This window comes from Lineus longissimus, chromosome 14 (genome assembly GCF_910592395.1).
Source record: "Lineus longissimus chromosome 14, tnLinLong1.2, whole genome shotgun sequence".
NCBI classification, from domain to species: domain Eukaryota; kingdom Metazoa; phylum Nemertea; class Pilidiophora; order Heteronemertea; family Lineidae; genus Lineus; species Lineus longissimus.
In genome coordinates, this window is record NC_088321.1 from 4,492,141 (window position 1) to 4,503,157 (window position 11,017).

Here is an 11,017-nt window from a genome sequence, read left to right on the forward strand (position 1 = left end):
CTCTACGCCATTAGTATCCACCAAAGTCTGGGCAATTGTTAAAATTCCTCTTGCTCTGGGAAGGAAACATGCTCACCAGCTATATCAAGGAAGAAATATGCTACTTCTTTCTCATGCAGTATGGCAGTGGACTTGGCATACCCTACTGCATAACCAACTTGTCTGTGGAATCCTCCAGAGGCTAGCATATGCAAAAATGTTTTAATCCTTTTCTCGGAGGTACTCACTCAAATTTCCTCATTTCCTTGATGGTGGTCTGCTCTCCAGCGATGAAAATTATCCACAAGGTGGTCAAACTGTTCTTGATTTAGCCGCATGTGTCGCTCAATAGGCTCACCACTGTAGGCAGGTCTTCTGATAAAGTTTTCCCTTCTTCTTTCTGCAACATGCTGAAATACTGGTAGAGCAAACATGGCTACCTTCTTAACTTTGATATTTGACCACCTTCTCCCTTGACTCAAAGTTAACACCTAGAGGTTAACTCAAAATGTACAGGAGCAGTAATGTATTTTCCTTAACTCTGGAAGATTTCCTCAGGTCAAGTTAACCCTGGGGTTAAAAAAGTGTTAACTTCTGAGTTTACCCATAGTTAACTTCAAGTTAACCATGAGTTAACTATGGGTTAACTAAAGTCTCGCTGGGAGGTCAAATGCAGGGGTTATCTCGGGGTTACCATAACTATTAGTTAAACCCTGGAGTTAACTTGAGTTAACTTTGATATTTAACCTCACCCAATGTGACAAGGACACGCTGTACTTAGCCTGTCTCATTACATCAATTCCTGATCATGTGAAGTAAAAAGCAAAGAGCACGTCATTGGAACAAAAGCGTGTGATACATAATCGTAAGCGATATTCTCTGACAGCAAACTACGTCAACCCTCGTTTTTCTCTTTCCAGACAGCTCGACCTGATGTTTTCACAAAATCATTCAACGGATGAAGCATGAGTGTACAGGAATATTCTAAAGGGAATTACATGTAGGAGTATTTGTAAGTACATATATATTCATTCATAAAAAGTATAACAACAGCAACTGCACGTGAACGCGGTACAATACTTAGTTCCAAAAAACAGGTTATATTTCACTTTGACCTTATAGGGCCTTCATTTTTAGCTCAGCTGACAAAGTCAGCGGAGCTAGTCAAATAGCTATTCGATTGGTGTTCGTCCTTCCATCCTTCCACCCATTCTTCCATCTAGCCATCTGTAGACAAAGTTGGGCATTTTGTAATCGTACAACCGAGGCACTTCAAATCTAGTATTGCTTATAAACACTGCAGAAAATGTTGCTTACGGAAAAAGGTTTGGGCGATTCGACTCAATTTTAGCTCCCCAGGGGGCAAAATGCGTAAATGAAAAAACAATTTTTTGACGCTCTATAGCAGCAGATAAAAGCTTGAAATAAAGATGAAAAGGTCTTCATGATACAGAAGTTTTGATATAAAATAGATTAGTGTCGATTTATATCACCAGTTGGCGGTAGCATTTTGTATCCTTGTGCTGTACAACCCAGCCTGGACATACCACAGTTGTCTATGGAGAAGTCTCATCCTCTCTGACACTTCTTTTCTGTAAAGCTGCCGATACAACATACTGAACTAGGGATATCTTCCGTTGCCTCCTGTAATATTTACATACCATGGCTGATTAGTTCAATCATGTTTCATCCAGCTGGCAGCTCTGCATTGGAAATTTTAGTGGTATAACGTGTTCTCTTGACCTTCAAACAGTAGTATAAAGCCGATATTTACTACTTTACACCCTCAGTCCTATGTTATTAGGTCATCCAGCTGAGCGCCAGGCCCTTGGGCCTCTTGTTGAAAAATATTTCAAGACAGTAAAAGCGCTTATGTTACACGAGGTTTTACTGACATTTCCTACTGAGTTAGTAAAAAAATACACATTACTTTACATGATCGTAAGCGATATTCTCTGACAGCAAACTAACGTCAACCCTCGTTTTTCTCTTTCCAGACAGCTCGACCTGATGTTTTCTCATACACATACAGTATAGCCTCAATATATCATTCAACGTTTGGAGCGTGACTGTGTACTACAACTGTTTCATTTACTAGTGTTTATGACTTCAGGAATTCTAAAGGGAATTACATGTAAGACTGAGTATTTGTGAGTACAGTATATAATCATTCATAAAAAGTATATACAACAACAACAGTATGCCCGTGCACGCGCTAGAAAAACTTAAGTTTCTTCCATAACCCCCATAAAGCTCAATTCAATCAAAATTAACGTATTTAAGGTGCCAGACTCCACAAAATGTGATCAACGACACCTTACATATTGTAGCGAGCAAAGAGGTAGGATTTTAGATGCCCTACGAAGACAGGGGTGTTAATGATTTGTCTTAAATTGAGTGGTAATTTGTTCCACAACCTAGGTGCAATATAAGAAAAAGCCCTGTCTCCATAAGTCACCAGCCTACCTCTTGGCTGCACCAAAAGCAAACCATCAGAAGATCGTTGCTGAACCTGCAAAAGGTCCCGAAGATACACTGGAGCGGTTCCCCTGATGCTCTTGTGACATAACATGAGTTATTTGAACTCAATGCGCTCCGGAACTCGCAACCAGTGTAAATCATTCAGAACAGGTGTGATATGATCTGACCTGGCCAGACCACTGATAACTCGAGCAGCACAATTTTGTACCCTCTGCAGTTTAGCAGTGGTCAGGGTAGGCAGACCAGCTAGAAGGGAGTTAAGATAATCAAGCCTGGAGGTAACGAATGCATGGACATTTCATTTGGTTAGAAATTTACGAATTAACCCAACCTTGTGGAGATGAAAAAAGGCATTTTTACAGATGGAATTGACATGTCAAACCATTGACAGATGTTGGTCGAAAATTGCCCCTATGTTTCTGGCATGAGACACGGCGCAAATGTTGTGCTCCCCAATTTTGACTAACTGGGGGTCAAATCCTCAGGCTTGATAATCAGATGAAGTAATGAGAAACTCAGTTTTGTCATCGTTAAGCTTGAGGAAGTTCTGTGCTATCCATTTGCGGAGATCGGCTATACAGGCCTCAAGCTTAGCGATGCCAATCTGAGTCTCATCCCGTTTGAAATAAATGTATAGCTGAAAATCGTCGGCATAAAAGTGCACCTCTAAACCATGCCTTCTAATGAGGTCACCCAGGGGGCCCATGTAGATCGTGAGCAGGGGGCCCATGTAGATCGTGAATAACAGGGGCCCGAGAACAGAGACTTGCAGGACTCCTGTAGTGAGCTGATGTTGTTTAGATGCTTCACCACCCACCACTACACTCTGACATCGATTCTCAAGGTAACTCTCAAGCCACCTTAGGACTGTACCCTCTATACCAACTCTGTCCTTAAGTCGCTGCAAAAGAACGGCATGGTTCACCGTGTCAAATACCGCTGACAAGTCTAATAGTACGAGACCAACCATCTGCTTACGATCGACTGCCAAAAGAAGATACCTTGAGAAGAGCCGTCTCAGTGCTATGGTCAGCCCTGTAGGCAGACTGCATCTTTTCATAAAGATCGGCATCCGACAGGTGGGCCTGCAGCTCCTTTGCAACAACACGTTCGACCAATTTCGACAAAAAGGAAAGATTAGAGACAGGTCGATAGTTCTTTAAGTCGTCCTTATCCAAAGAAGGTTTCTTGAGAAGTGGGGTTACATTAGCACTTTTCAGACTGTCTGGTACTGTGCCAGTAGCGAGCGACGAGTTCACAATGTCACATAGTATTGGGACCAAACTATCCAGAACAGGAACTTCCTTTAACAAGGTGGTAGGAATCGGATCTAAGTTACATGATTTGGTAGGAGATCTCTCGATAAGCTTACGTAGTTCTGTAGCTGTAATAAACTGGGCGGAAAGTCGCTAGTCTCGTCGGAGATGAACAGAAAGTGTCATCCACGGGGTCACCCATTGAATCTCGAAGCTCATCAAGGTAAACATTAATGTTCATCACTTTGGTGTGAAAGAAGTGTGCAAAACGATTTGCTAGCAATTGCGAGGAACCCGGGGTATTGCTAGGTAGAATGGCTAGGTAGAATGGCTAGGTAGAATGGCTAGGTAGAATGGGACTTTTCGACGCACGAACAATTGTTTAGACTTAACGGGGGCATGTTTGTCTAAGAGTGAACCAAGTGTGTCATTGTATTGTTGCACCAAACTCGAAGTGTCTGTACTACTTCGCCTTGCATGCACAGATTCGGCAACATCTTCCCCAAAGTCAGAGGTGTTTATCGATTAATCTTGCGAATATTGGTCACACTTTGCTCACGAGTCTGCGAAATCGGACAACTCAGACAGAACAACACTGGAGCATGATCAGACATAGCAATAGGACCGACTGAGAGATCCTGAATAATGTGTCTCTCTGATTTCCATGTTATAAGATGATCAAGGGTATTGCCCTTTATATGTGTGGGTTCCGTGACGTGCAGGGGGAGATTGTGCCGATCGAGCAGTTCTAAATACCGTTTGGCCTCCGCGTCGCTTTGGATCATTCACATGAATGTTCATATCCCCAAGAAAAAGAAGAAGACGTGCAGTGGATGAATAAGCCTCACAGAAGTCCGCAAACTCATCACAGAACGTCGAGAATGAGATTCTCCTCTTCTTGTTTGATTTAAGCCGATACAGAATGGCCAGCTTGAAATGACCAACATCAGTCGTCAGATCTGCTTGAAGGGCCTCGAAGGTTGTCAGCTCCTGTGGTTTGAACAATGTTCAAGGAGTCTTTATGAACGATGGCGACACCGCCACCACGGCTTCCCCGAGGCATGTGACAGATTTTAAAACCTGGTGGAACCAAATTCCCAAGCTGTATCTTGTGTTTCTCATCGGACCCTAGCCATGTTTCCGTAACAGCAACCAAATCAAGGTCATTGTCAGTAACAAAGTCACAGAACGCTGTAGTTTTGTTGCAAACAGATTGCATGTTCACAAGACCCACTTTGATAGAACCTGGGCCAGAGGGGGTTAAATTCACTCCATGTGACTCTCCACTACTGCTGATCTAAGCAATTGTCTGATTACAAGGGGCAAAAGTTATAGGTGATGTCATTTTCACTGCTGTTTTAAATTTTACCAGAGATAGAAATACAAATTCGAAGTATTGAATCCTAAATTCAGAGGAAAACAATTAATTTAGGAAATATATAAATTTTGGTTTAGTATGTCTGCAGTTTGGCAAAATGAATATCCCAGTCACGTTGGCCATGGGCTATGCAGTCGCGATCATCCGACGTGAAAATTTTGATTGCTTCTCTAGTTGTTGGAGATGATTCAGTTTGGGGCATTTTGAGTGGAATAAACAGATGCCCATCAACCATATCCCGACCAGGGCCCGGTTGCTCAATCAGCGTTTGCATTAACGCCAGCGTTAAATCTCACCTAACGTGGCGTTAAATATTTTTGGGTTGCTCAATTAGCGTTAGGCAAAGACCGGCGTTAAATTTGGCGTTAAATTTAAAGTACCTCCTCAGCCTCAGTTAAACCCAGCGTTAGGAAATTTCTGGCGTTAGCAGCAAATCCAACATGGCCGCCAACATTGCAATCTTTCCACTTCAGCCACAAATTCAGGCAATTCGACAATATAATCGCACTTTTAATCATCTTGAGCGCTTTAATGATAAGAAACTATTTAAAAGGTATCGTTTTGAGTTGGATGGGATTGAATTTATATGTGATTTAGTGAGAGAGGACCTCGAAAGAGCAAGTGGTAGATCAATGGCCCTCACAGTGGAAATACCAGTGCTCCTTGCCTTGCGTTTGCTTCGTGGGCATTTTTGGAGGCAATAGGAGACACCCTTGGTGTAGACAAGGGATCAGTATCAAGAGCTGTGCATGATGTTAGTGCTGCGTTACACCGCCGGAGGGATGAATTTATAAAATGGCCAATCCAAGTCGAAGAGCGGCGTAAAGTACAGATGGGTTTCTACAACATCTCAGGCTTCCCAAGAGTACTCGGCTGCATAGACGGCACTCATGTGAGGATTATATGCCCAAATGCGCCACTCTTGCCAGTAGAAGCACCACCACCTCCACCACCACCACCAGCAGATGATGAATAGCAGCTACCACAGCAGGCACAGCCAATGCCAAATGCAGCACGGCCAGAGGAAGATCCACATGATGATGATCCACAGCAGCCTCAACAGCAGGGAAGGGTCCCAAACTATGAAGCGTCATTCGTTAATCGCAAGGGCTACCACAGCCTAAACATCCAGGCAGTCTCTGACCACACTGGTAAGTATTTATTACCATACCTAACCTTTATTTCTTGCAGAAATGGATGAAATAACTACGATTTTTCACCCTGAATTCTGACAAGTTTTGACAGAAGCTGCCATCTTTGTTTATGACCGAGGTGAAGGTCATGCAAGTTCATGCAGTGCTGATATAGGGGGTGCAAACTTGGTATTAATTCAATGGTTTAAAGGGGGCACTATCTGCATTTTAATGTATGTTGGGAATTTTTCTCCTAGTCAGTGATGTTATAACCACTTTGACTCCCACTTGAAATAGGATTCCTGTAGTATCTTTATTGTTGTGTAAATTTTCAGGAAAGTTCACAAACATAGTGGCAAAGTGGCCTGGAGCTACCCATGACAGCTACATTTTCCGTAACTCAGCCCTCTCCGTCCACATGGAAGCGAATAACCCAAGAGGAGAGGACGGTATGATGTTAGGAGATAGTGGCTATCCTTGCAGGCCATTCCTCATCACCCCCTACCCCAACCCTACAACACCTCGTGAGCAGCACTTTAACAAGTCCCTCTGTGGCACAAGAGTTCGCATTGAACATGCCTTTGGTGTCCTCAAACGGCGATTCCATGTGTTGCATGGCGAAGTTCGCATGCAACCTGAACGTGTGGTAAAGATTGTGTCGGCGTGCACAGTGTTGCACAATATTGCAGTCATGAGGGGAGAACGGGAGCCCCCAGAGGACGAGAGTGACAACAGTGATCTTGAGAATAACGACATTGATAGCGACAGTGATAGTGATGGTGGAGACGATTATGATGGGCCAGAAAATGGACGACCTTACAGGGATTACCTGGCAACCAAATACTTCTAAAGGTAAACTATAGGCAGCAGCTAGGTAGAGGCAATATAAAGTTAATAGACGAAGCAGCCAATTATATCGTCTCTCATATCTCACAGTATGTTAAAACCATTCCATACTTCATACTGAATCTGACATGACCAAGTGCCCTTGCTGTGTATATAATGCCCGCCGTTCACGATCAAATGTTTTGGTCAAATCTGTTGGTCAAACTTTTGTGTCAAATTTTCTAGTTCAGCCGCCCGTCGTGCACGATGGATTTATTTCATCAAATCTTTTCCAATATGGCTCCCGTGCAGTCAAGACTGATTGTGGCAGCTGTTGCATGTGCAGCCATAACTGCAATTGTTGCGAGCCCTCTACTCTTCGATCAACACATCTACAGCATTTTTTGTCCAAACCATCTTGGTACAAGCCTGCGTTTCGACCGAGTGTGCAGGTATGGTGCGAGTTGCTTGCATAAAGTGTACCTGAATTATTTCTTGGCGCATAATACTCATTATTATAACTATTAACTGTCTTTGTCGCTGTCCCGGCTCACAAAGGATCGGTACAGTATATGAATAGGCCTACCTATTTGGACAGCTCGGATAGTGAAAGACCATGCTTTAATTGTTACTAAAAACGCCAATGCGCGTCACACCTGAAAAAAACCCCATCTAATTGATGTGTTCATTGATTGATGGCCCGATAATATTGAAATGGCTACTTTGACTCAAACGGTTAATCGTACAGAAAAAATCCAATCCCGCCGCTCACGATCCAATATTTCCGAATCGTACTAAATAAATAGGACCGGTTCTATCCAAAACAATTTTTATCCTAGGAACATATTTCATCCAATTTCCCGTCGTTCATGATCAAACTTTTTGGTCAAATTAAATTTGATCGTGAACGGCGGGCATTAGTCACCTGAAGATGACCAATTTAACCCCCTAACCAATGCCTATAGTTTGCCTTTTTAAAATGCTATCTGAGTAAACTGATTAAATTCAATTAAGCCCCAGTTAGAAATTGGCAATTAATTCAGCGCAAGCTCAGTTTGAATCTTTATACCATTTCATTAATAATAAATACATGTACAATTTCATTTATAATAATGCTGTAATGTACAATGTAATGTACATGTTAATATTTTACACATTAACACAGTCCTGGCAGTCCTTAAAGTTGAAAATTCACAAATTTGTGAAGGGCCTCCTCTTCCATTTTCTCGCGTAAGTAGTCCATCTTGACCTTCATCAGTGCAATATGGGTGTTGGCTTCCTCCCGTTGCACTTTTTGGGTCTCTGCCACAGCTACCTGCGCCTCCAAAGTGGCTTGCAGCACCTTCAACTGAAGGTCGCGAATGTCTTGGCTGCTGACTTTAGAGCCTGAAAAATGACAACATATGAATCTTCGATCAGGTACACATACCATTGTCTAACATTTAGTACATTTGTGTGATACTATGGCTGTTACCTATAATTCAGTCATTTATTATTATCATATTACTTGATGTGTAATTCATTCTTTGATATCACCAAAAATCAATGAAGACTAGTCTATATTATTACCTGAACCTTGACCAAATACTAAGATATTAAGGCATAGCAATTAATCAAGTGAGAAGTAGCCTATAGAATATTGTCAGTAAAGGTTTGCAAAGCTATACCAACCTGATGCTAATCCTACCGATCCCACTTGTGACCTGGAGGATTTTGATTTCGCTGGTACCACCTTCTTAGTCTTTGTCTTCATTGTCATGACACATTTTGGGGGTGTGGGGCCAGCTGAGTACAGTTCCAAATAATCTGAAATACAGGTAGTTGGCAAGTTTAAATAGAGACAAGGTTTTATTCATTCTTGGTTAATTAATTTCGAAAATGAATGCTTGTTTTATGTCATAAAAATAATGTCATGAAACTTAGTTGGGAGTTTAGTCACAATTTTCAAGAGAATTTTTAAACCTTCATCTGGAGATCTGTAATGCAACCATGTATAGTGTATGTAGCAATTACCTGATTCATAAGTCATGCTTGTTTTGACTTCTTCAATATCGTCATTGGGATATCCAGAAGTTGGCAGACCTGAAATTCGACCAGAAAATTAGCAAGCTAGATGATTTTAGTCTGCATTAAAACAGTTGGTATTTTATCAAAATTTGTATTCTGTCACTACTTTAAAAGTCTGATACTGTAGTACAAAGAATTCAAACAGTGAATGCATCAGTTGGTCTAACTTGCCAATAAAACACAATAATTTAAATCATACCTATTTCAGCAATGACAATGGCAGAGGCTGGTACTTGCTCCTCATTCCTGGGCTTAAGTGGTGGTATGAAAACTCTCCCTGGCCCTGCTCCAATTGCTGCAGGTATTCCTGGAATGAGAGGGTTTTTTTGTAGAAATTGTAAATACTATTTAAAATGTCTACTCTTCCTTCTTCAACAATTGAACATGTTGAAGATGATTTCAGTTCTTTGCAAGTTGTCCACCTATTAATGTATTAAGAGTTGAGTATTTATAGAGATTAACTTTTCTAAAGGGTAGTTAATATTTTTCAGATGTTTTAGATCTACATGACCGACATTAAGCAGTCTCTATACTAAATAATGCTATTTTCAAAACTTCTATTTTTATATAAAAGTCGTCAGTGAAATGTGCTGACTATTCCCTTTATAAGCTTTCATTTTCACTGTATTGTAAACTGGTATTTCTGTATGTTTTTAATTAAGTGTTATACTATCTGTACTTTGATAGTTGTTTGTTATTGTATTGCACTGTAAAAAAGTTTATCTGAAATGGCACTTCATATTTTATGTGTGCCCACTGAGCATGCTCAGTTCGCATCAAGCATTTCCAGAAGCTAGAGAATGTTGCACAAATTTCCAAATGAAATCTGTATTTATTCACAGTTATGATACAAAAAAAGATGGTTCATTATAGTAAGTCTGTATTTTAGTCTGTTTATAAGATGTTGATCATTTGTTTGAACAGTGTTCTACGGGGGAAACGAGGATATTTGGTGTGGCAAGTTGGTATATTTGGTATCGTGTGATTTGGCAAGCATGGATGCGTTTTGAACATGTACATTGGCAGTGTGCCAATAATGACGTAGTTGGAGGAGTTTCCCATTTGCTGGGGATTCCCAAACAAGCAGACGAACTAGAAAACTTCTTTCTAGCTCCAAATAAAGGTTGACTTATCAAAAAAGTTGTAAAATAATGAACACATACCAGATGTGCTGGCTTGCACCCCATGATGATGTGGGTCAACAACTGTCTTCCTCTTCTTGCAAGGCATATCCAGGGGTTGAGGCTGGCCAATTGTTGTTTCAAAACCATCAACAACACCATTGAAGCTAGCATCATCTTTGAATATGTCAATGATCTTCTCTGTGATGGTATTCAATGGCGCCATACATGCCCCGCCACCAGTTTTGCCCATGTGTTGTCGACGCTGCCCATGCACCTCCTTGGCCTTGGAAACCAACGAATTCCACCTCTCCCTCACCTGGGTTGCAGTTCTGGTTGTTCCCAGGGCTGACACCTTCATTGCAATATCATCCCAGACATTCATCTTTAGGCTCTTACTGACTTCGTTACTAAACTTTGCCCTAAGCATCTCCAACTGGACCTCAACCAATTCCACAAGCAGAATGGTGACTTCTGGGGTCCAGTTGGACCCCCTTTCCCTCTTCTTTTTCATTTTTGGTGCGGATACAAAATTCTCAGTACTGGAGGCTGCCATCTTGGAAAATTTGGGAGGAACTTGATTGCATTGTGGGTAATTTCCCTAGCAACGGACTAACGCCAGCATTTAGGCAATGTTAGCTAACGCTGGCGTTAAAATGACTTTGGGCAACCCAAATTTAACGCTAAGTTAGCAAACGCCACGTTAAGGATTTAACGCTGAAAAATGCTGCTAACGCCACGTTAACATAACGCTGATTGAGCAACCGGGCCCAGGGC

The 11,017-nt window shown here is 41.6% G+C and overlaps 2 protein-coding genes across 2 annotated transcripts; one reads left to right on the forward strand and one right to left on the reverse strand.

Annotated features, from left to right (window-relative positions):
- The first annotated feature begins 6,094 nt into the window (after positions 1-6,094).
- LOC135499199 (putative nuclease HARBI1) lies at positions 6,095-7,077 on the forward strand. Its single transcript, XM_064789862.1, has 2 exons — positions 6,095-6,245; positions 6,563-7,077. The coding sequence occupies exons 1-2, from the start codon at positions 6,095-6,097 to the stop codon at positions 7,075-7,077; spliced, it is 666 nt and encodes a 221-aa protein (XP_064645932.1).
- Positions 7,078-8,229: 1,152 nt separating this feature from the next.
- Positions 8,230-10,796, reverse strand: LOC135499200 (uncharacterized). Its single transcript, XM_064789863.1, has 5 exons — positions 10,283-10,796; positions 9,319-9,426; positions 9,066-9,134; positions 8,724-8,858; positions 8,230-8,438 (listed from the first exon to the last, which is right to left on the reverse strand). The coding sequence occupies exons 1-5, from the start codon at positions 10,794-10,796 to the stop codon at positions 8,230-8,232; spliced, it is 1,035 nt and encodes a 344-aa protein (XP_064645933.1).
- Positions 10,797-11,017: the final 221 nt, after the last annotated feature.

Bases quoted from the DNA above. Each gene is read 5' to 3' on its own strand.
- LOC135499199 (XM_064789862.1), top strand. From the start codon at position 6,095: ATGCCAAATGCAGCACGGCCAGAGGAAGATCCACATGATGATGATCCA. The intron at 6,246-6,562 runs GTAAGTATTTAT...GTAAATTTTCAG, and splicing joins GGCAGTCTCTGACCACACTG to GAAAGTTCACAAACATAGTG.
- LOC135499200 (XM_064789863.1), bottom strand. From the start codon at position 10,796: ATGGCAGCCTCCAGTACTGAGAATTTTGTATCCGCACCAAAAATGAAA. The intron at 9,135-9,318 runs GTATGATTTAAA...GTCGAATTTCAG, and splicing joins CATTGTCATTGCTGAAATAG to GTCTGCCAACTTCTGGATAT. The intron at 8,439-8,723 runs GTTGGTATAGCT...GTCATTTTTCAG, and splicing joins ATCGGTAGGATTAGCATCAG to GCTCTAAAGTCAGCAGCCAA.